The sequence below is a fragment of the Mizuhopecten yessoensis genome, unplaced genomic scaffold (genome assembly GCF_002113885.1).
Source record: "Mizuhopecten yessoensis strain PY_sf001 unplaced genomic scaffold, ASM211388v2 scaffold11059, whole genome shotgun sequence".
NCBI lineage: Eukaryota > Metazoa > Mollusca > Bivalvia > Pectinida > Pectinidae > Mizuhopecten > Mizuhopecten yessoensis.
The window spans coordinates 531,572-556,881 of NW_018408858.1; the positions used below are offsets into that span (position 1 = coordinate 531,572).

The 25,310-nt window shown below is 38.2% G+C and overlaps 2 protein-coding genes across 2 annotated transcripts in view; both read right to left on the reverse strand.

Moving 5' to 3' along the window:
- Positions 1-657: 657 nt before the first annotated feature.
- Positions 658-10,182, reverse strand: LOC110465200 (neuronal acetylcholine receptor subunit beta-2-like). Its single transcript, XM_021520869.1, has 6 exons — positions 10,027-10,182; positions 8,096-8,238; positions 6,171-6,215; positions 5,344-5,453; positions 2,011-2,531; positions 658-1,691 (listed from the first exon to the last, which is right to left on the reverse strand). Exons 1-6 carry the CDS (start codon positions 10,100-10,102, stop codon positions 1,408-1,410), a joined length of 1,179 nt encoding a protein of 392 aa, XP_021376544.1. The 5' UTR covers positions 10,103-10,182; the 3' UTR covers positions 658-1,407.
- Positions 10,183-13,892: 3,710 nt separating this feature from the next.
- LOC110465164 overlaps positions 13,893-25,310 on the reverse strand; it is a 161,151-nt gene continuing 149,733 nt past the window's right edge. The window contains exon 109 of the mRNA XM_021520809.1: positions 13,893-24,702. Coding sequence (XP_021376484.1) covers positions 15,750-24,702 — 8,953 coding nt within the window. The 3' untranslated portion in view covers positions 13,893-15,749. The remainder of the gene's footprint in view (positions 24,703-25,310) is intronic.

Here is a 25,310-nt window from a genome sequence, read left to right on the forward strand (position 1 = left end):
TGTCCCAGATTTCAAGTATGTGTAGTTCCATTTTTGAGAAGTTGTGTATAAAACTATGTTTTAATACCTACAATATTGTGATTTCACCCTCAGAAAAAACATATTGATACCAATAGTAGCATTTTGAACTATTCATTATAACATATCGATTCCCTCTTGAAAACATTTCCGACAATTGACAATGAGCACAATGGAATTGTGATTTAGTGGATAAATGAATAAAACAAATACTAATTAAAATAGCTATACTTAATATGATTGCTTACACACCCATTTCTATCATGATACTCCATCGTTATACTCATCATCAATGTACACGTGCCTTAGTAGGGATGTGCTGTTATCAAACATTAATTAATATTAAACATGATATATAACAATAGCGTCGACACACATAAAACAAATCAGTAGTGTTTCAGTGCATTTTCTATCGATGCATGATCCGTGTCGGTTCGTTCATGACACTAAAATAAATAATTAAACACAGAGGATTAAATTGTTCTCAATTGTGAAATGTCGCTACTGTTGCGTTGAACATGAATCATTTGTGTCAGATTAAGAGATAATACAAGATGGTGCTTACTGCTCTCGGCTTGTGCAATACATCACATATGATAAAAAAAAACCAAAGAGCGTTCATAACTTGGAATGCAGCGTTTTTTATTTCGTCACTATATAAATGTATAACATTGATGTGAAGTTTATCGGGCAAATATGGGCGTCATATCTAATTTATACTTGCTTGTTGATGTCATAATGAAATTAATTTACTCTTTTGGTTCCCGCCTGTATGTCAAAGGAGAGATAAACGAATCAACTCCTCGTCTAAAAAATGTTCAGGCCATTTTTTTTTTATTAAAATCCATTAAGTCGTTCTGGAAAAGAAGAATTGTAAAGAACGACGAACGCTGCGAAATGGTATAACCCCATTTCACCGTTCGAGTTAAAATATTATATATAATAAATTCTTCAAACTCGCATTATAATACATCTTGTATTATACTGTTTACAAATTGTACTCGTTATTTCTACCATGGATGTAAGAGGTTTTACATTTTTTGTTTTGCAGGGTGATGTCATTATGACCTTCTTAGTACATGGTGTGCTCCTAATGGAGGGATGTTTATACAATGTAACGTTCTTAGAGCGTTTTGGAAAGGGGTTTTGGTATCATGACCTTCATGGATTTTGTTGTGTACGTTTGGAAAACGTGTTTGTATAACTACATTCTCAATATTTGTTGGGAAGGATATTGATATTACTTCGGTCCTTTGTTATGTGTCATTTAAAAAGGTGTACCTCACAACACATGTAAACAATTTGAGCATTAAAACCAAAAAGAACACACCAACGGATATTCTGTGTGCTACACTGGGAAGTCTGCACCAAGACATAGTTATATTGATATCAGGAAGCACAACTAGCCGACACACTTTTTTCAAGAAGTAGAACGTGAGCCGCTGCAATTATCAGAAATGATATCGCTCCGAGGGTATAGTGACACAGTGACCATCTGTTTAATCTAGGAGCTCTTTTCTTTATCCCGACGAAGCCAGTATCTTCCGTTTTCTGGACACCTTCCCCTTCGTCGTTTTCGGTGGTGATATTAGATGCTGGTATATGGTTAGACATGATTATAGAGTCAATCGTCACCAAACTACAGCTGGCCATTATCATCATGAAATACAAGCCTGAAAACATACAATTAGTTGTATAGTTACGTTAGGTTACCATACAAGTCGTTGTTTTGACCGTTACAAACCATTATTGCATTAAAATTGCTAGAAAAGAGGTAGAAGGTATGGCAATACTGGTCCAATTACCATGGTAAGAAATAAAAGAAGATAAAATAAAATGTTTTGCACTTCTGATTTACGAGCCTAGATAACGCTCATGCAAAAACAGTTATACGGTGAATTCGAGTATTCCCTAGATTAAATATAAAAATTGAGTTCAAAAACTAGTTTGGTCCCTGATTTTTATTACAGAAGAAATTAGAGTTATTCGTACCTATAATTGGCGTAACGTCTGAGTTTTCCGGTAGATAATCCGCCATCTGAGTTTGAAATACCATAAACGTGAGTAAAATAGTCATCCCACAGCCTATCTTCTCGCCTTCCTCCGCCGGTATGAAATACACAGCCACAGTCACAACAGACAGAATTACTGAAGGAACAACTATGATGAACACAAAGTACGTCGGTTTTCGTTTCAGTACAATATCAAAATGGAAAGCGGTGCCTGCATTCGTATCCGGAACTTCCAAAGACGTCGACACCAAGCTCCATACGTGATTTACGTAGGTTGGAAAAGTGTTTCTGAAGTAGTCAGGGACTTTAAACTGGATATAACCCTTCGCTTTAATTCCGTAATTTAATCTTACAAAACATGTCTGACAGTCATAGGGAAAATCTTCTGGGTTCATAGAGCAGGAAACACATATAACTCCGGACGTCGAAACAGATACAGCACCACGTGACGTAATATGATATGCATCGTCAAGGATGTTGTCCAGGAAGTTTGATCCGATTCTGTGAATTATAAAATGATAACACCTGACAAGACGACCTGCGATAGAAGACTAAAACATCTGATTTAAATCATGTACAGAAACAACGGATGTCTGATGCCAAATAAAGTGCTCGCAGATAACTAATACATTTATATATTTTGTGTTGAGATTTTGCAAGGACAACTTCAAATGAAGGGCTATAACTCTGTTTTGGTCATTTTATTATGATGATGTCAAAACCATGGATTTTTTTACATTATGACGTCACAATCAATATATGACGTCACAAGAAATATTAGTCCCACTGACAGTATATGGGATTCATTAGTCAACCGGTGTTCGCTGACGTTACAAATATGGCGTCATGACTTCACCATTGAATGCATGACTTCACCATTGACTGCGCCTAGAATAAAGTTCATTAAACTGTATTCTGTTCAGATGTATAGGCCTAAACAGGCTCGCAGACAAATCGAATAAGGTGCGTTAGGCGTTAAACAGGTTTGCATCGGAATTCAGAATTATAGGACTATTACCACAGTCAAAATGCAGTTTGATTCAAAATTTCCATTGAGTTTGAATATATTTGTATTACACAATTGAAATGCCATCACGATCAGCACAACAATAACTCGTAGCTGAATTGGGCAAAGTGGCAATACAAAGCAATTATACTTATCGTTCTGGTATCGTGACCATAAAGGACGTCATAACAACCACAATAGCTAAATATGCATTCCTGACATGATATTATTATTTTGATCTCTGTTCCCGTTCTCCTTTGGGAAATATAACTCTCTGTCTATTCTGCTGCAAAAATAATCACGGCTACGCCAGGGCTTTGGGCAAGTCGTCATGTCACAACATTGTAAATAATATTCCGGCGAAGTTGGATTTCAATAAAAGTGAAATGAAAACTTATAATCTTTTGGACACTCCATCGACTATTCTTTCCATTCAAATTTTTTTTTTAATCAATTTAATGTAAGAAATCTATACGTTTGATAAATGTTGTTAAATAGTTTCTCTTAACATCCAATTGACTGTAGGTGTTTTAAGAAAATCAATAAATTTTATTTAGATTGACAAATGTAAATATTTGCATAAAACTCCTTTACTAATTTATTTATAGGCGTCATTCGAGCTAACATTTTAATTTCAAACTTTCGTGTGTATAGGTCTAAATTCCATCAATTTGAAGTAAAAAGAGCTTAAGCAAATTTCAAAAATGTAGCAATGGAAATTTCAAAAGGTAATCTGGATATTTTCAATTATCATCTCGAGTGTACTACTTTCTACCACCTACCGGCAGTATGATATAAGAAGAAGTTGAGAACTACTTGAGAACAACTTCAGAAGAACTTGAGAACGCATTTTCCCATTCCCCAGCACTTGGGAACGTATTTTCTCAAAAAAGAACGTCTGCTCGCGCCAGATGACGTCCGAAACAGGAAATAGTGTCAACACAAAAGTGATCCGCGTATAAAAATAGTCCGTCATAAACATATCAAAACAAAGTTACAGAACAATGTTGTGAGATAACAACACCATTTCAGGTGTAAATGTGCTTATGGAAAAGCCAATGCCGATAGGATTGTTTTAAAAAATAATCTCCGTAGTTCTAAGGTTCATTGTATTCCTCCAGGCAAAACTTCTATTTGTTTTTCACAGGCTATGGTTGAGCTTAGTCATTTGGAAAACATGGTGTTTAGTAGATTTTTTTAAATGGAGAAATATATAAGGTATTAGTATGTAGATGATAAATAGTTTATCATATAGTATTTTGAGTGTTGGTCGTTCGAGTAATTTTCTCATCGCTCGCACGTAGATAACATCTCTAGTCCACCTGCTGTGGCCTCTCTCGATTTTATCACGTGTTCGCGGTGAGAAAATTGTTCTCACGACAAACCCTGAAAAAATAGGGTGATAATCTATAATGATTCCTGCAAAATTTAAAAATTGTTATCATAGATCAATATGTGCTTACGAGCAAATCACTTAAACTGAAATTGATATTGATGAATGTTTGATCCTTTTCTATTGTTAACGGCAAGTATTTGTTTTACTGGAAGCATTTTAAACACACGGGTGTCATTAATTGGATTTAACGTGAATTACACTTACAGTTGACCGTGGTATTTGCCTAGTCGATGGGATTCACACAATTTACGCAGCAGCAATAAAGCTACTGATTTCCGTCGGATGCCATTACTCCCTTCCGCTAAGTTACGCTTTCTCGTAGCTCTACTTATAATCTTCCCTAGAAACGCTGACTTGTACATGAAGTGATACAAAATTAAATAGCGTGATCAACAGGTACTTTCGGTCCCATTGATAATTTTTAGATACGGAAGTAACTCAAAAAACTCTTACTTCCTTCTTTATCTGAGATGGCTGCATACAATTTTTTTCTTTTTATTGATAACGGAAATTTAGTATAAAGGTAATTTGGGACCTTCCTATCACATTTTCATCTCCTTTAGGGTTTTTTAAGGGAGTCATAAGGAGTTGGAAAATATAGACTCTTAATAGCAGAATCTGTTAGTAGTTTCAAATATATGATTTGGTAAAGATAAACTTTCAGATTCCTATTAAATTGCCCCCCTCATGTATAACTTCAGAAGACACTGATGGGAAAACTATAAATGGCTCATGGTCAGTATTTCTAAATATTAAAAAAAATGCGTAAATTGCGTATATCCCTATTATATTGAAATATGGGGACACCCGGAAAACATTATACATAAATGTCTATTTGATTAGTTTATATACACTGGTATCCATTTGAGTATTAGCAAGAGTGTCACCAAGATTCTTATAAGATTACTTACGCATTAGAACCCATCAGTTTCGGCGTCCAAATGTGCTTGCCCGTTACATAAGTTTTATTTAGTCCTCCATAATCATCCGGATTCCAGGTCAGGTATTCATCGGTCCATTCCTGTACAAACAATAGACATATACGTCAAAAAGCAAAAGTGTGATTGTCACCATTTTTCTGCTTTTTGACGGTAGAAATGAATTTGGACGTATATCGGGATTTGGAGATATTTTTCAAGGGATGCTACCCTTACAGGTTCGGAGAAAGAATAGACAAGCTGTATTCCTCTGTATGTACTTAAGAGGCGAGTCTGCTGAGGAGACAGTAAAGAAACCAGAGTTGATCTGGTGCCCCCCAACATTTGGGATATACGTCTTTTCTCACTTCCCTGCGAGGATTGCAAGGAGAGACAACAGGTAAGACAAGAATGCGGGAAGTTAAATTTACCTGTTTTTGTTCTTTGTGTGCTGTAGTGACTTCGATGATAATTGTTTTATTAAGCTCATTGGCGTGTGTTGTTTCTTTGCTTATTATTTTTAAAAAGCAATCTTTCTTTATAATATATCTCATAAGAGCATTTCATAAAGAAACTTAGTAAAGATATCTTATATATCTTTATAATAAATTATATAGTATGTAAGATAGCTGTTATAATTCTATAAAAAATAATATCATATATTTTATACTGAATTTTATTATATAAAAAAAGCTTTTACAATTCTATCAAATATCTTGTAAAATGAAATACATGTTAAGTTGGCTTGTTTGACATTTAAAACATGACACCTTATGTAAAACATTATCCAATCTCTGATATTGAAAGATTTGTATGCTTACAATCGTCGTTGAAGCAGCATGGCATAACGTAGCATCCTTTTCTGACTGTTGTACATGCATGAAAGTAAAACAACGAAAAATTTATTTATTTATCATTACAACGTTGAGAAATAATGTGTTTCAAAACAATAAGCGACGGAGGAAATTACTAATACAGACAGATAATTAGACAACGTGTGACATATATATATATGCAGTACATTCGATTCGAACATATTCTATGATGCACGGTAAATGTGTGTCTGAACTACAGCAGGAATTCGCTAATCTACATTTACCCGAGGGCAGATATCTATTTTTATATTACTCGTGTGAGTAGCTGACATACTGTCAATATTACAATAGCCATTCCAAAATACATCTAGCAATAAGATGGTGTGTTATATGATTATGACCTTTTGCAAAAAAAAAGAGCTTTTTGGATGGAATAATGAATTTCAACAAAATAATGAGACACTCTCTTCTTATAACAACTTTTTTTCTGAATACCATTGAAAATGAGAATCCAGAAGAAAAAGAAAATCATTAACAAGGCATTTTTGGCAACAACGCAAAAAAAATACAAAAAAATAACAATACGGTACATGCACACAAACCAAGGACTAACCACACTTACTATATTACACAACACACAAAACATGGACTAACCACACTTACTATATTACACAGCACACAAACCATGGACAAGTCACACTTACTATATTACACAACACACAAACCATGGACTACCCTCACTTTCTATATTACACAACACACAAACCATAGACTAGTCACACTTACTATATTACACAATAAACAAACCATGGACTAACCTCACTTACTATATTACACAACACACAAACCATGGACTTAACATACTTACTATATCACACAACACACAAACCATGGACTACCCTCACTTACTATATTACACAACACACAAACCATGGACTAACCTCACTTACTATATTACACAACAAACAAACCATGGACTAACCTCACTTACTATATTACACAACACACAAACCATGGACTAACCACACTTACTATATCACACAACACACAAAACTCGGACTAACCACACTTACTATATTACACAACACACAAACCAAGGACTAACCACACTTACTATATTACGTAACACACAAAACTCGGACTAACCACACTTACTACATGTATATTACACAACACACAAACCATGGACTTACCACACTTACTATATTACACAACACACAAACCATGAACTAACCACACTTACTATATTACACAACACACAAACCAAGGACTAACCACACTTACTGTATTACACAACACACAAACCATGGACTAACCTCACTTACTATATTACACAACAAACAAACCATGGACTAACCTCACTTACTATATTACACAACACACAAACCTCGGACTAACCCCACTTACTATATTACACAACACACAAAACTCGGACTTACCACATTTACTAAATTACACAACACACAAAACTAGGACTAACCACACTTACTATATTACACAACACACAAACCATGGACTAACCACACGTACTACATTACACAACACATAAAACTCGGACTAACCACACTTACTATATTACACAACACACAAAACTCGGACTAACCACACTTACTATATTACACAACACACAAAACTCGGACTAACCACACTTACTTTATTACACAACACACAAACCAAGGACTAACCACACTTACTATATTACACAACACACAAACCAAGAACTAACCACACTTAATATAATACACAACACACAAACCATGGACTAACCACACTTACTATATTACACAACACACAAAACTCGGACTAACCCCACTTACTATATTACACAACACACAAAACGCGGACTTACCACACTTTCTATATTACACAACACACAAAACTCGGACTTACCACATTTACTAAATTACACAACACACAAACCTCGGACTTACCACGTGTGTGAGAGTGATAAACGTCCATGTGATAAATATTACTAGTGGTTCCGAGTGGTTTCGTTTCGGACGAACAATAGGATTGTACCGGGCCGGTGACAGGAGATTATCCTTTAGTCTAAATTCCTCATCCAGTGTTGTACCTATCAATTCATAATTAGTTCATTATCCACAGCTGTTGGCATGTAAGATATTTCGATTTTATTAATATTGTATATTTGCACATATAATGTGTCACGTTTTCCATGATCAAGTATTTTTATGAGAATTGAAAGTTTACGATATTTGTTATTCGCCAGTTTGTGCCTTTTACTTGTTGTTGCATGTAGTTTACTGACTGAACAAATGTCAGTATCATAAAACAAATTCTTCTGACAAGACTTATAAGTGGAATAAAAGACAATCAAATTTTACAACAACGTTGATACGTACAACAACAAAGTCCTCCAAATATTTGACATCGATACCAAAGGTAAGTTACTGAGAGTTCCCCTTAAGTATGTATGCAAGTAAAGAACGATTTAATCAGGGAACGGAATGCATTGTTTCAATGTATATGAGCAAATTACAACATGTGGGTTGCAGGATATATTCTGGTCAATATATCCAAAATGATTTTTTTAATAACAATATTCTAAACTAGGTAGCGTCACGGCGTACGGTAAACAAACAACGCCTATATTACGCAATGCATGCCACCTGTGTAATGCAGAAATAATTGTTATTTTCGTAATGGAGTCTAAGCATACACAATATAAATATGATACGATTGATGCGTACATTATATATATGATACAATAAATGTGTCTTTAATCATCACTGAATGATTATGGCAACATTATTTGATCAAAACAACCTCGGGTAAATAGATTACTTTTAAGGCAAAGCTTTCAACTGAAGTGCATTTAGGTTACACATCGTGGCGTTGTCAGCCGGGAATACACTAGAGAGAACAAAGCATTAAATAGGCCTTCGTTGCTCCCTTGTTGTACTGCGCTGTTTGCAAACAGATAAAACATATGTGACTTTCAAAGTAGGTTGTCAATTTTTTTTTGTTCGGCGGCACTTAAAATCTTGAAAAAACAGCAATGTCATTTTTTCAAACAAACTATTGGGAAACATATTTATAAATGAGCACATCTGTCCTTAAGTATGGGTCAAGATAATCATTTTGTCCAATATGTACAATGCTCCATATCAGCAAGCTACTAACCAAACCTCATGTCTCTAGGCGTTTGGTTCGTTTGAATATATGCCAAGGCCATTTCTGTTCGCAAAGTTTGTCCTAAGTTACAGGTCAGATATCAAGACTCTAGGTTTTTGGTACCCTGAATATATGTCTTTTAAATGTTCATTTAATTGTAGAAATCATTTGAGCGTATTAAGATTTTAAATCAACGTCAAGATCATTTATGTTTACAAACTTGGTACCATTTGTCAGCAAGCTTCTGCCCAAATCGCATGACTTTGGAATTTCTGTTCTTCAGAAGAGGTTGCTTGAAGTGTTTTGGCACATATTTGACTTCTGGGACCTTGAAAATAGTTCTCGGCATGCAACTTTAATGCGATATTAATACAAACAGCCAACTTGGAGAAGATTCTTTTTATAAACCCGGTTGCGAGAGAAAACATCACTCACCTGGATGTGATAGATACATTACACACACGAATGCGATAAATGTAAACAGACAACACAGTGACATCTGACGGATACATTTGGCACCATACACTGACGGGTATGACAGACACATGTATTTCATACTTTGGTGTCCGGCAGGTGTATTCCAGAATGAAATATGACAGATATGTATTACTTATCCGGAAGTGAAAGACCATCTCTACAGCTGACACAGTCAGATGATCCGTAACGTCATGGTTAAATTAGAATACATGATTGTAAATTATAACCGCATTTTCAAAATCAGACTTACCATTGTCGTTTGCCGTCACCTGGCCGATGCAAATCATGATGAAACATGTGAAAACGTTGCTGCAGAATTTTCTCATTGCGGCACTATTAGTCCTACCAGATCGCAAAACAGGTTTTCGCGTAACTGTAGCTACCTTTGTCAGATAAGATTGATAATACCGACCCGTTCACTCGGACCTTAATAAACAGACAACGAAGCAAATCTCGAGTGTAGATCTACGCACATAATGAACATGTAATACATTTTAAATTGTATATCATGTGTCCCCCAACATATTCAATGCCTTTGTAGTTGCATGGTGATTTATTCATTTTCATGCATGGAATCCCTCTTGAAAACGTTTCAAACAATTGCCAATGAGCACAATGGGAATATGGTTAAGTAGATAAATGAATAAAACAAAATTAATTAAAACAGCTATAGTTGATATAATTGCTTACACACCTATTTATATCATGAGATTCCATCATTATTTTAATGGAGGGATGTGCTGTTATCCAAAATTGCTTTAAATTAAACATGAGATAAAACTATGGCGCCGACATACATAAACATTGATAGTGTTTCAGTGTATTTTTCTATCGATGCATGATCCATGTCGGGTCCGTCATGACACTACAAACAAATAATTAAACACAGAGGATTAATTTGTTCTTAACTGTGAAATGTCGCTACTGTTGCGTTGAACATGAATTATTTGTGTCCGATATAGAGATGATAAGAGATGGTGCTTACTGCTCTCGGCTCGTGCAATACATCACATAGTATATCAAATAATGAGCGTTCCTCACTTAGGATGTGTGTTAAGTTGCGTTTTTCATTTTGTCAACATATTGATCTATAACGATTATGTGAACTCTATCAGGCAAGTATCGGCGGATTTGCGACATCATATTCAATTCATACTTGCTTGGTGACGTCATTATGAAATAAATTTACTCTTTTGGTCCCCGCCTCTATGCCACAGGAGAGAAAACGGATGAAATTCTCTTCTAAATAATGTTCAGTGTTGGTATGGAATTCTTTGTCTTTGTCTTATCTCTAAATATAGGTAAACTTACAGAAAATGTCATGATTTATTTTTGTCCTTGTTAGGCGCCTATATTTACGGTACCGGTCTCCTGACCTTTTTGTCCTTGTTTAGTGCCTATTAATTTTAGGAGTTGGTCTCTTGGCCATTTTGTCCTTGTTAAGTGCCTATAGTTTATGGGTTCGTCTTTTGACCTTTTTGTCCTTATTGGATGATTATAGTTTAGGGGTTGATCTCTTGACCTTTTTGTCCTTGTTGGGAGCCTATATCAAAGGAGTTGGTCTCTTGAACTTTTTGTCCTTGTTGAGTATCCTTAGTTTAAACTCACAGATAGTGTTTTGATCTGTTTTTGTCCTTGTTAGGCGCCTATATGTAAAGTACCGGTCTCTTGACCTTTTTGTCCTTGTTGAGTGCCTAAATATTTGAGGAGTTAGTCTCTTGACCTTTTTGTCCTTGTTGGGTGCCTATATATTAGGAGTTGGTCTCTCGACCATTTTGTTCATTATTCAGTGCCTATATCTAAGGAAATGGTCCCTTGTCCTGTTGGTCCTTATTTAGTGTCTATATTAAAGGAGTTGGTCTCTTGACCATTTTGTCCTTGTTGAGTGCCTATATTGTAGGAGTTGGTCTCCTGACCTCTTTGTCCTTGTTGGGTGCCTATTTTTTAGGAGTTGGTCTCTTGAACTTTTTGTCCTTGTTGGGTGCCTATATTTTATGGGTTGGTCCCTTGACCTGTTTGTCCTTGTTTAGTGCCTATGTCTTGAGAGTTAGTCTCTTGACCTTTTTGTCCTTATTAAGTGCCTGTATCTTAGGAGTTGGTCCCTTGACCTTGTTGGGTGCCTATATTGTAAGAGTTGGTGTCTTGACCTTTTTGTCCTCGTGAGTGACTATATTAAAGGAGTTGGTCTCGTTTATCTTAGGTGTTGGTCTCTTGACCTTTTTGTCCTTGTTGAGTGCCTATATTGTAGGAGTTGGTCTCTTGACCTTTTTGTCCTTGTTGGGTGCCTATATTTTAGGAGTAGTTTACTTGACCTCTTTGTCCTTGTTGTGTGCCTATATCTTAAGAGTCGGTGGTCTCTTAACCTATCCGTCCTTGTTGGGTGCATTTATTGTAGGAGTTGGTCTCTTGACCTTTTCGTCCTTGTTGGGTGCCTATATTTTAGGAGTTTGTCTCTTGACCATTTTATGCTTGTTGGGTGACTATAGTCTAGGGTTTGATCTCTTGACTTTTTTGTTTTTGTATGGAGCCTATTTCATAGGTGTCCGTCTTTTGACCTTTTGATGATGTGCCATTGCGATAGGTCTTGGTAAGTTGTCTTTGTGTTTTGCCTTTTTGAATGTTAGCAGCTTGACATTATTTTGCTTTGTGAGATACATTTTTTGTATATATTTTGTACAGCTTTCATCGAGCGGTTTGAATTAATGAGTTGTTTCCGATTCCTAACCACAGATATCCTGACCTTTTAACATAGTTGTTGATGATTAAATAGCTCTTCTAAAGTTCTGCTTTCCTTTTAAATTGTGTTTTACTATCCCAGGTTTTTTTAATCCCATCTGGTGATATCACGTATTTGAATCGGTAATATCGCAGGACATAACCTACATGAGTTCTTTTTGAAGTTAATTCAATAACAAACCTTGATTTTATAGAGAAAAAAAATACACAATTATTCTTTGTTTTTATCTGAACAGAAATTTAAATTCAATGTACACATCCTGATACTCTTTCCACTACCCACAGAAATGATTAAGAATTTTGATATGGATAGAGTATGCAAAAAAAACTCTTCTAAGTCTTTCAAATTGAATCTGAACACCATTTTCCTGTACATCAATATGTTGAGGTTTGTAGATTCGTTTTCACTGAATTACGTGTGAGATCAAGGTTACCATAATGGGTTTTTTTATTATTGAATCCCAACAACTACGATAGATAAACTTTGTAAGGACAATGACTATTAAGCACGTTCCAGTTTTATGGCAGTATTTTCCCCTCATAGTCTTTGGCTGCTTCAATAGGTTTTTTTAGAAGTGAAACTCTTTGGAGGATTTTTGTGTACAATGTGTTTAATTTGAGCACGAACAATTCAAAAAACATTCCAGGACAGGTAAATTGTCTTTTTTGTTTTAATAGCTATGAAATTTACCTTATAACACTTTAGCTGACGCAGCTTAATACACTCTTTTTCTTTCTTTCTAAAGCAGTGCTAGCTAAACAAGTCATTACGTCTTTTCAAACTTATTTCCAAAACATGAATAACTACCGTTAGCTTAACTACATGGTGTCCCAAAGTTTTAACATTTCTATCGTTTAAGAGTTCACGCACGAGCTTATTCCAAACAAACTGAGGAATTCGATGTCAATGAAACATTAAAATGAAAAGAATTGTGATTCTGTAAGCTAACAATGCTTTGAAAAGTTAAAGGAAAAAGACAGACGTGGATGTTGACATAAGAATTGTCTCTACTTAATATTTGCTTTACTTAATACCAGGGCACGTAATTTGAAGCTTGAATTTCGCCTTTTTTCTCCCCTCCAATAACGAGGGCAAAACATGTTTATATTACCCGAAATGCACAGCTTACTATAAAAGAATTTCTTCTGCGAATGGCAAAATTACACTAGCCAAATTAAAACATTATCAGTGAAGAGCGAATATTTCATTGGCAAGAAATGGTATTACGAATTTGGAATATAAAATTAAATAATGCATATGTGTTTAAAAAACGCTTGGAAATATACTTAAGTCTGTCAAAGATCAAACACACAAAAAGCAACCAAGTCTGTCCTTTTACACAGTGATTTTTTTAAGACAAGAATGAAGCATACGCATTGTAAGTGATACTAAATTTATTTAATCTTAATTACAAAGACACATGTCGTAAGAATGTGTGCTCAAGTAAACAGTAACAAAGTGTTTTGTAACATGTAATAAACAGACATAACAAAATCACATGGAAAATGTACAGATCGCAATATCTCCCGAAACATAATGATCACTTATATCATAAAAAGAAGAAGATGAATTTGAACAGCACAAGATATTTTTTTTAGAATTAATTTGATTTGAGTCGATAAGTAAAAACATAAAAAAAATTGTATATTGAAATGATGTTAATAAACAGAAATATATATAAACGGAAATATACTCTTCCATGAATGACACAATCTTTTTAAATTTCTTTCAAAATCTGTTCGATGATGGTCTACTTTTCAAATTGATATCAATTTACCTAATAATAAATTTTGACTCTTTTTATAGATGACATAATATAAAATAAAATAAAACACTTTCTTTCATGAATGACATAATCTTATTAAACCATTATCACTTTAAACTAGTTTCGTTAATATTTGTTTGTTTGTTTGTTTATGTTTAACGGCCCATCGACGGCTGTGAGTTTCGTTAATAATCTGCTCTTATGAAAAAATGGGTTTGTTTTGCTGTCAAACATTTATGAGCCCCTCCCTATTTTGAGAAGAGAAAATGGGAAAATCCAAAAGAACAAAGAAAATGACGATACAATATCAATTTTAGTGAAATATTCCACGTTAAAAAACTGAAACTTTGGTACCAAGTAGAGTGCAGGAAATACATTTTTGGGGGGATTTTCAAAATGGCTGCTGAATCGGTACATTTTAACTGCTAAAACTCAGTATGAAATATCTACAATCATTACGTATTTTCTGCTGCATGCTTTCTTTTCAAATTGATCTTACTTTGTTGAATTCAAGTTAAATATCTTAAACCATACCGAAACGAAACTTAACCATGATTTAAAGCTCAGAAGGGTAGATCTTTAGTGTCAACATTTGTTTGACTACAAACCATTCATGTCTCAGGAGATCATTGCTGTAACAATCAATCAAGACACTATTTTATATAGTAGGAATTATACATATGACAGATAGACATTATATATGACTTTTGATCACAGACGTCGATGGAGGGAATCAAAGAAACAGGAAACGTGTAAAATACTGTGAGAGACAGAAAAGGTCGAACAAAAATACAAAATAGAATCTTAAATGAAATCATAATCAATCATACTTAAACATGTTATGTATGGAACATATTTCTAAATAGTTTTCTTGAATACAAGTGAATGTGAAACAATGTGCAAAAGGTTTATCTTATCAGAAAAATATATTGAATATCACAACAGACATACATGCATAAAATTACATTATTATGATACATAGTTCTGTAAATAGTTCTAAAATTATACTTTATGTAAAGATTGTAGAAAATAATATTTGAATAATGATAAAAAGCGTATCACACATTTTGATTATTAACTATTTACAATCACAATAAGTAATAAAAACAGAATAAACAAAACATTAAATAACAAATTTTGAACAAATTCTTTCTGTAATCAATATTCACTGGTATTATGTACTCGAATCATCTTTTTTCACCAATATAAGGGAAAATAATACTATTTGTAAAATTAGTATTAGCTGGAATGCCATTTAGATCAAACATGTTGTTTGCTCTGACACTTTTATTCTCAATATTGTTAATAACATTTTATATAGTCGGAAATTTATCCGAAAGTCATTGGTACTTTGGAATGCAATACATGATGAAATAGTCATATTAAGAAACAATTATAAGATTGTTTTCATTGTTAATGTGGTTGACGTCTTGGAACCAGTGAAGGAAACAAATTACATTTAACATTTGTGTCACTTTTTAGCGAAGGGATTGACAGAAAATTTCCCGAGATTGGTTGGTTCTGGTCCGCTGAGAAAATGACCTGGGCGTCGATCTACTGGACCCTCGGGTTCTGGTTCCTCTTCACAATCCTCGATTTCGGGTTTCTTAGGAGGTTTTGGAGCTGGCGGTGTTTCTTTGCCCCCGAAAAAGCCTGACGGGAGTGCCGCCGTGTTAGAAACCATTGGTTTAGATGGCGGTTTAGCTGGTGGTGAAGCCACACTAGCTGGAGGGGTTGCTCCACTTTTTGGCTTAGGTGCGTCCTTTGTGCTGGTATTACTGACACTGCTAACAGACTTGTTAAAAGTAGGTTTCGGTGCATTTGCTTTCGGCATGCGATTCACAGGTAACTTAGGTTTCTTAGAAAAGAGGGTCGACATTGCGGGAATGTTGTTGTCATCATCCATGAATTTCTGTTGTTGCATAACCAGCATTGGATTTTCAGGCAGATTTTTAAACGGATCTTTTTCTGCACTCATCATAAACTCTCCAGGAGGCCCTCTTAAAAATGGGGTTGGAGTCTCAGTGCCGTTTTCTGGAAACGACATAAGATCTGGTGTTTCTGGGATGGGCGGAGGACTACTTGGCGAAGCCATACTTTCCAGGAGATCCTCTGGTAAAATTTTCGGAACTGGTGTTTTCGCTGTTGAACTAGGGCGACTGTTTGATAATTTACTAGCACTTCTGTTTACTCTATCAGGACGAATTGCAGAGGATTTCTTCGGTGGTTTTGGGAGCATGAACGAACTAGTTTGCATTCCAGAGCCATTATCCGCACTAACAACAGTTATGGAGGAGCCACGTCTCCCATCGACTGATGGAGTTGGACTGAAACTCTTACGTGGGTCAGGGTGGAACAGATCACTGAGGCCTGTTGGAGGTCTACCGTCATAGTCTAACTGCCCAAATTGTTCTCCAAACATGATAGAGGAGGCAGAAGCAGAAGTTGAAATCGAGGTCATGGAGTGCTGCCTACTGAAGCGTCGTTCAGTGCCTGTGGGCGCTTGGCTGGGGTAGAAGTTGGCGCCACTGGAAATGCCTCCAATTCCGATGTAGTCTGATGTACAGTCGAACCCTTCATTTTCATGATCTTCATCTGACTTGTCATTGACATTTGAATTCTTCTTCTTTTTCTTCTTTATACAGATGATTATTATGATGATAAGGAGGATCAGGATAAATCCGCATGCTCCTGCAATAATTATGATCAGCATACTAGCAACGTCCTCCGTGGTCTCCTCTGTACAGTAGTCAAAGTAACCATCCAGTTCACACTCACTGACATCAAATGTTCCCTGGCAGTAGAAGATCAGGTTGTATAGGATAGTCTCATTCGTTGTCAAATTACTGAGTTTACTGTATTCATTTATACAAACTTCCACCAAGAAGTCCTTCAAGTTGTCAACACCGGTACAATGCATTGAAATCAGAGGGTCAGATAAAGCTGTTAAGCAGCTGTTCATTGTGTCATTGTCCTGAATATTAGATTTGATGTCCAAGGCAGGATAAAAGCTCGCGATGGGAGCGGATGATGGCATCCACACACTAGATGTTGACCCGCCTGATATGGTTCCAGAGACAACGCTTGTCGTTCCTGCTGGTGGATAGTACGACATAGCTGTGTTAGCTCCAACACCCTCGTCAAACTGTGCTAGGACCAATAAGCCATTCGTATCAAGGTCTGAGCTTTGGTACTTCTCCATATCTAATATCAGTTCTTGAATTGTTTTGACCCTATTCCACATTTTCAGATTTTCCACGTCTACGAATGATAAGGAGTTTCCTATGATTGATACACTATCCATGTTCACGCTATTGCCCAGATGAACGTTACTGAAGGCTTTGTACTGTAGAGCGTTGTTGCATATAGAGTACACCATCATACTTCCGTCTGTCGACTGCCAGACCAAAGCGACGTATGTCCATGTGTTGATGGTTACTGTGATTGAATCGGCAATGGATGTATTCTGCCATATCACTCGGATATTTCCATTCAATAAAACTATTTCCAGGTCGTGAGTTCCAGTGCCGCATACTATCACACTGTGACTGCTAGATGAATGGGATTCCACACGAAGCCAGAAACTTATTGTTAGAGAAGCGATATCTGATGTGGTGTGCACAGAAGTAAACGCTATTGTCTGGTCAGTGACATGCATGATATACCCTGCTGTTGTTATGTTCACCTCGTACGCTGGATCCAGAACTGTAGGAGTGAGTGTTGTTTCTCCTGCTTTAGTTTTTGATGCCGTTCCAATATACGTCTTAGTTAAAAGACTTTCCGCTACGGTTACGTTAGTTATGGCACTATCAGTACTAGATAGAAAGTCTTTCCACCATAAGCCATCACTGTTACCCAAAAGTCCTGTATTCGTGGTTGCGTCTGATGAGCTTACTTTGAACCTGCATATGAGGCCTATGCTGCTATAGGAGACAACAGCGCTGCTGCTTCCGACAGATACTCTGATGTAATATTCATTAACCCATTTCAGTGAAACGCTTCCATGACTTGTTGTGGTGGGGAATACTTGCAGGGCTCCTCCAACCTTTGGTGCCATTGTGCCATTGTTGATCGTGATACTGACCGAACTTCCAAAGGCAATCTCCTTCACCTCTCTGCACTTGATGTCTCCTGGACAGGGATTAAACAGAATCTGTACGTCTACTCCTGCTAAAGTAAGGGCTCTGTAAACTCCAACAGAGTTTATGTGGTACGATGCCCCGTCCAGTGTTGTTATATAAGGACCGTAGATAAATCCGATACGGTTTGCTGCTGTGGCACTGGCTGCTTCTACGGCTAGTGTGCATTCTTTGCCTGCCCATCCATTGGAACATAGCGAGCAAGATGGAGAAGTTCCCGACACTACTGTATTAGTGTTTTGTCCTTCCCAGTAAGCAGATGTCCTGGTAGTGCTACCAAGGAAGCGATAGGTGCACACACAACTACCACTTGAACCACAAGTTCCATGTCCGTTACAAGCTCCAGAATCCCCGAGAGGACACGTGTCTGCACAACTGGTACCATAGTGGCTCGAGTCACACACACAGGATCCAGAACTGGTCGATCCGAACATACACTGTGAGGAGCATCCAGCTCCGTAGGACACCAGGTAGTTGGTATTACTACTGAAAGAAGCGCATAAGGTTTCAAGCGGAGACTGAGTTAAATTGTTGGCTACCTGGCATAACTCGGCTGTATTAAGTGCAACTGTTTCAGCTGCAGTCTGGTCTCCAGTAGCTGTTACGAGTGCTTGGCACTGTTCAAGGGCAGACGTTAATAAATCGGTGAGTCCTGGACATGCAGTTGTCATTGCTGAACTTTGTATCAGTGTATTACAGATTGCCGTTGAGACAGTTGCCTGTGGTGAAGTTGTTGTATAATCTGGGAGTGAGATGGAAGGATCCTCAGTTAAGTCAAGATCTGATTCTACCCAAACTGGTGGGTTTGCAATATCTAAAGCATATATGTGTTGGTTCTGCTTTAATTCATATGCTTTTATACCCGTTCCATCATTGAATGACCAAGCATGCGAGAGGTCTGGCGATTTTGTTGAAACTGTCATTTTGGGGTTATTCGCTACCACCGTAGGGTTATGAACTCGATCCCATATCCTCACTTCGTCGATATATCCAGTGTATGAACCTGCAAGCGTAGTGGACATACCAGTGCCTAATTGCCCAAATGTCAGCGTTCCTCCCGAGGCTAGAACGGAGGAGTCGACAGACACAGCCTTTACATCAGACACACCGGCATTGTCAATCAGGTAGACCTCTAGCATTCCAACAGTTGGTCTGTATGCCAGACTGATCTGGTTCCAGACATTGAGTTCCAGGTTCAGGGTTGTTGGGTACACTGCACTCTGAACTTGTATCTTCAATCCAGCACTGGAATCTGCCAAGAGGAAAGTGTTTCCATTGACCCCATAGGCGAGGATGACCCCGCCAACTGCTGTAGGTTTAACATAAAACTCCAGTGTCATGTATGACGTGGGTAAAAGTAATCCCTCCACACTGTTACCATTGCCACTGTAAAGAAGACAGTTGGAATCGGTAGAAATAGTGCTGCTCATCATACTGCTGATAGTCGTGTCATTGGTAGTGAACTTTTTGGCAAAGGTAGACAAAGCTGCCGTCGTAAGTGAAGAAGCACAACCAGATGCTGATGTAAATCCTGCAGTGCCACTGCATATCTGAGATCTGGTCACCCCACATGTATCCAGTATGATAGATTCTGTGGTGTTGCATGATGACAAAAGTCCACTTAAGTCGTTAGAATGTAATACCCAGGTCTGTTGTTCGACAGAGATTGTCGTCAAAAGACGGTCGCTAATGAGGGATACTTTTACGCTGAATTGAAGATCTGTGAATTCGATTTCGGCACGGGTAGATGTAACAAGTGTTATAATCATCGTACCGATTGTTTGGGAAGTGTACACGTTAATAGGTAGACTGTTGGTGTACACTACAAGTTTGGTGGATTGGAAACTGTCCGTTTTGATACCGTAGTAGACTGAGGCATGTTCTATTCCTAATCCATTCATGCAAAGAGAGCCAAAACTGGATGCTGATGAATCACATTGAGCGAAATAACCGTAAAAGGCTTTCCCGACAGCAGCATCATTGAGAAGGTTGTAGATTCCGGTGCTGGTGATGTCAAATGCTGTTCCATCCAGTGACACAACCTGGCCCATTGTAGTTCCCTGTGCTACCAGCGTTGCTTGGCTGGTTGTTTGTCCTGTAGATAGCAGGATACATTCCTCTCCACCCCATCCTGTTGCACAACTATCACAAGTTGATCCAGTGAAATGGCCACTACACTGGCATGTTCCGCCAGTGTCACAACTACCAAAGCCATTGCAAGGGTTGATATAGCCATTGGGACATGTGCTGTCACACTGAGCTCCGTAGAATCCATAGTTGCATTTGCAGGTACTGTTGGTGTAAACGCCGAAATAGCATGTCCGATACTCGTTGGTTATCCAACTAGGGATGTTAACATTGGTCAAAGAATCAATAACACTGTACAGATTGGTCGCAGATCCACCAGTGGCAGTGCAAGTAGATATGAAACTTGCCATTGGGATGATTCCTAAGCTGAAATTTCCAGTAGTGGAAACGACGTCAATACACTTCTGTTTGAACCACCATAGACTTTGTGAAGACATTCCAGCGCAGTTGGAGGTAACTGTCCCAGATCCAAAGAACTGAGCACAGAAAGGCTCTGCAGTTGCAAGCGTTGTTGTAGAAGCAATTGCTTCATTATACGTTATTGTTCTCAGGTATAAGTCAGAAACCGTCCAAGCGGGAGACTGCCACGGTGACCTTGGCAAATCAATGGTGTTACCATGGATGCTATCGTAAACGTTGTATCCAACTCCTGCAGAGAACATATATACAGATGATACCTCACTGGTAAATCCAGACACTTTGATGTTCAAACTCTGGGCCTGGAAGATGAGTTCGGTGGGAATCATATCTTTCCAGATTGATACTTCATCGATGTAGCCATCATATGAGGCGTTCACTGTGTGCTTAGCGTCGTCCACTGAAGGTGTCCATGCGCCCAAAGCGATCGTTCCATTAGCAGAGAAGACATTTGCGCAGCTGAAGGATAAGGTTTGATAGATGATGCTTGTACTGGTGCTATAGTGGTACAGGTCAACTGTGTTTGCACTCGTGTCAAACGTTAGCACGAGTTGGTTCCAAGAACCAGTGGTTGACGATGCTGAGGTTTCGACAATGTTGGTACCACATTGTAGAGAAAGTGGGTTGGTATTCAGTATAGCGAATGTTGTATTTCTGCCATAAGACATGATGACACCGCCCTCTGCATTTGGTTTGTAGTAAGCACTGACACTGAAGTTCCTTCCACTGAGAGAGTAACTGGAACCATATTGAAGCTCTTGTGTTGAAGCTGCAGTTTTGTTGAAAGACAGTGAAAATCCTGCATCTCCAACTATGCCAGAGCCTAGTGTGTTGACAATCGGCCCTGAAGTTGTCTGATAATTGTTATTAATATGGGCCTCAAGGTCGGTGGTGTTCATACTGGTGTAGACACTGCTAGTACCACAGGCTTCTATTATTCCAGTGCTTCCTGTGCAGATGGCCGACACAGTTTTAATAGTCATGTCGATGGTATAGTCCTGCATCAGAAGAGTTATTGTTGTGGTTTCTGGTGTTTTCACTGTCAGCTCTACGGTCCGAAGAGACTTGACCTCTACTTTGAAAGTTGGACTCAGGTCCGTTAATAGCGTAGTCAAGGTCACTAATGTACTGTTGTCATAAACCAGTGGCATGGCATCAGCCCCTCCGGATAAGATAACAACTTCATCATCGGACGTTGAAATGCCAACTGCCACAATACACGAACCAATGTGGCAGCTTACCTTGTACACTTGGATGTCGATCTTTCCTGCTTGTGAGAAGGCTGTATAAAGTCCGTTCAAATCTGCTAGTGACACCTGTTTACCATTGAATCCCATAAACGCTCCTGATCCGCTGACATACGCAACAGGACTACCACTGGAAGTTAGGGCTGAGGTGACCAGCACCTGACAGTCAGGGCCTTGCATACCAGTACTACAGGATGTGCAGGAGGCTGCTCCGCCCCAGTTCCAGTCGCACGTACATGATCCCGAGGTATCACACACTCCTCTACTATTGCAAGGGTTGAACGAACTGACGGGGCATTGGTTGGAGCATGTATTACCATAGTAACCAGATGTACAGATACAGGATCCATTCAATAGTGGAGTTCCAAAGGAACAGGACTGACTGGTATCACAGAGTGTGTTTATCTTAGAATCATGGTCCAGCTGGCTGCAGATTGCTGCTTTAGCAGTTGTTATGTTCAATGTCTGGTCACAAATCTCAGCGTAAGATACAACGACGTCGTACGCAGGTATGCTCTCTCTACTACCAGTAAGTGCATGAACACATTGTAAGTAAAACACCTGTTTTGTCGAATCAGTCATGCCGCTGCAAAATCCTCCCAACTGTGATGTAGTATTGGTAATTTCAGTACATATCTCTTCTCCAAGTAACTGCTGAGCACTACTGGAATAAAATACATCAGAGATGCCGGGGTAGGATAATCTTGCATACACCAAGTCTGAGGCCACCCATGTTGGTACTGACCAGGGCGCTGTAGGCAAAGTGAATGTTTTACCCTGTAATCCATCATATGATGTAGAGCCGTAACCTTCATCAAATGTCCACATCAGATGCAGTAGATGGCTTACATCAAGTGGATGCATCCTCCAGACATCTACAATAACATTGGGCTCAATTTTGATTCTCCATACAAGGAAATCGTCCAATTCGCCTGAAAGACTCTCAGGTTGAGTTTGTAGTGTGGTCAGTTTTGCAGGAATCCAGTGTCCCAAGGACAGAGTTCCTGGGTTGGTGAATATTCCAAGTGGAAGTGTGTCTGTATATCTGTATACAAATCCGGTGCTGTTGAATTGGTAAATATCAAATTGTCCACTGGCTCCTTGGTACACCACCACCATCTTTATCCATACATCCCTCTCCAGAGTCAAATTGGAGGTGTATGTTGTACCGTCATAAATTATTTCAATGGTGTCTCTGCTTTGTACAACCAGTGACTTTTCATTGACAAATGAAAACAATACTCCGCCATAGGTACTTGTTGAATACAGTTTGACCACAAATTCGAATGTTATGTCCGTTCCGATAAGTGTGTTGAAATCAATGACCTCCGCCACAGCAATTGATTTATCATATTTCAGACTGTATCCACCATTCTTCTGTGAATCATAGGAAGGATCAGGATAGTAGATGATCCTGTCACATGTCTGGACTTCGTACCTGTTGATGTCGGTAAAAGTGTTTGAGGAGGCTGTTCGGTTGATGGACACGCTAGACCAGGTGATACTGGATCCCCCAATCGGTGTAGCGGAGGAGGCTTGGATACTGGCCACCGAGTTACACACTCCTAGCTCAGCATTTTGTGACTGTTGTAGGTGCTGTAACTTGTCACTGCTCAATGAAGATCCGGAACCACTCAGCAACCCTTGGGTGACGGAAAGAAGATTGGAGGGCATGGTAACCTGGAGGGTCAGGTACCGACTCTGAACTCGAATCAACAGGACAATGTCATTGTTTATTGTAAATTTTAAACTGTTGACTGTTACTCTCTCCATGGAAAACCCGCGGTAGTAGATTGGATCATCCAATGAATAGAGAGCATTGTTCAGATAAACAGTGGGATTTGTGAATGGCTCGACTGGTGTTTGAATGGTGGCTACCATGTAACCATTGGTGTCATCACCGATCCTGAAAGACATGAAGGTGGTGCAGGTGAAGTTGTGGTAACAGCTCACCATCTTAGCTTCTATCAGTACGTTGTCGCTAATCATCAGTAAAACGTACTCTCCGATGGTTCTGACAAGGAAACCGAGCCCGTCTAGGTTGTAAATGTATCCAAGTTGGTTAGAGGATGCAATTCGTGTATCTGTCACCATGGCAAGATTTTCAGATATTTCACAGTCAGATCCGATCCATCCAGCTGTGCATACAGAACAGTCTGTTGCTCCCTGGTAGTTGACAGGGCAGGTGCAAAGACCGGTCACGCTATCACACGTTCCATATCCTGAGCATGGATTAGAGGCCCCACCAGGGCATTCTGTGTCGCATGTTGTGTTCCAGTAGCCAGTCAGACAGGTGCAGACTGTGCCTGATTTAGTCCCAAAGTAACACTCCGGATTACAGTAACCACCAAACAGTGTGTTGAAATCTGTGTCGTTACAAAGGGTGTAGCCAGGCCAGGTACTCAGAGACAAGATGTTCTCACAGTAGGTCGAGTAGTCCAGAATAACGTCTTCCAGTTCGTCATCGTCTGTGGAGCCGGAGCACTGACCCTGATAGTAGGTCTGGACAGATGTTCCAGCTGGGGCACAGATACTGCAAAAAAGCACAACATCTTTAATAGACTGTACTTAAAAGAATCGGCGACAGTAGTGCAAATATGGAACACAAAAATAGAAAGTCTATAGTATTAGAAATCTATAGTTCATGACTTATCAACTCAAATTTCAATTTTAAAGGACAACTTTTCAGTGACAGTAAGTCCAATGAGACTGTATCCCTCACTTGTTATTCAATGTTGTTGATATGAAATACATATACCACTTTCATCCCAGCCTGCTACTACTAATAACCATTTAAGACTCTTGGTTATCAAGAAACTAAGTTTTAACTAATTTTAGTCATGTGACCATCAAAGCTGGTCAATGTTTGTTTATGAAATTCATGACAATAAGTCATCTTATCATGCTATATCACAAATATTATCACCCTAGGCTCTCCTAAGCAATTCAAAAGATTTTGTTTTAAAATTCTTAATATATAAAATAAATTGAAATGAAAAAAATTGCACTAAGTCCATTCATTAGAAAAAAAGATAGTCTATCAGCCGACAAGTTATCAATCATTTATCATCAACCTAGTCCCCATTGGATTCTCAGAAGTTATTGAAAGATTCTTGACCCTCATGACTTTGACAGTTGGTC

What these genes read in the sequence shown, in the direction of transcription:
- LOC110465200 (XM_021520869.1), bottom strand. Translation starts at nt 10,102, where the DNA reads ATGAGAAAATTCTGCAGCAACGTTTTCACATGTTTCATCATGATTTGC. An exon ending in TTATCACTCTCACACACGTG is followed by an intron (nt 6,216 to 8,095) that starts GTAAGTCCGAGG and finishes CATGTACAACAG; the next exon opens with TCAGAAAAGGATGCTACGTT. An exon ending in AGACGTTACGCCAATTATAG is followed by an intron (nt 1,692 to 2,010) that starts GTACGAATAACT and finishes GTATGTTTTCAG; the next exon opens with GCTTGTATTTCATGATGATA.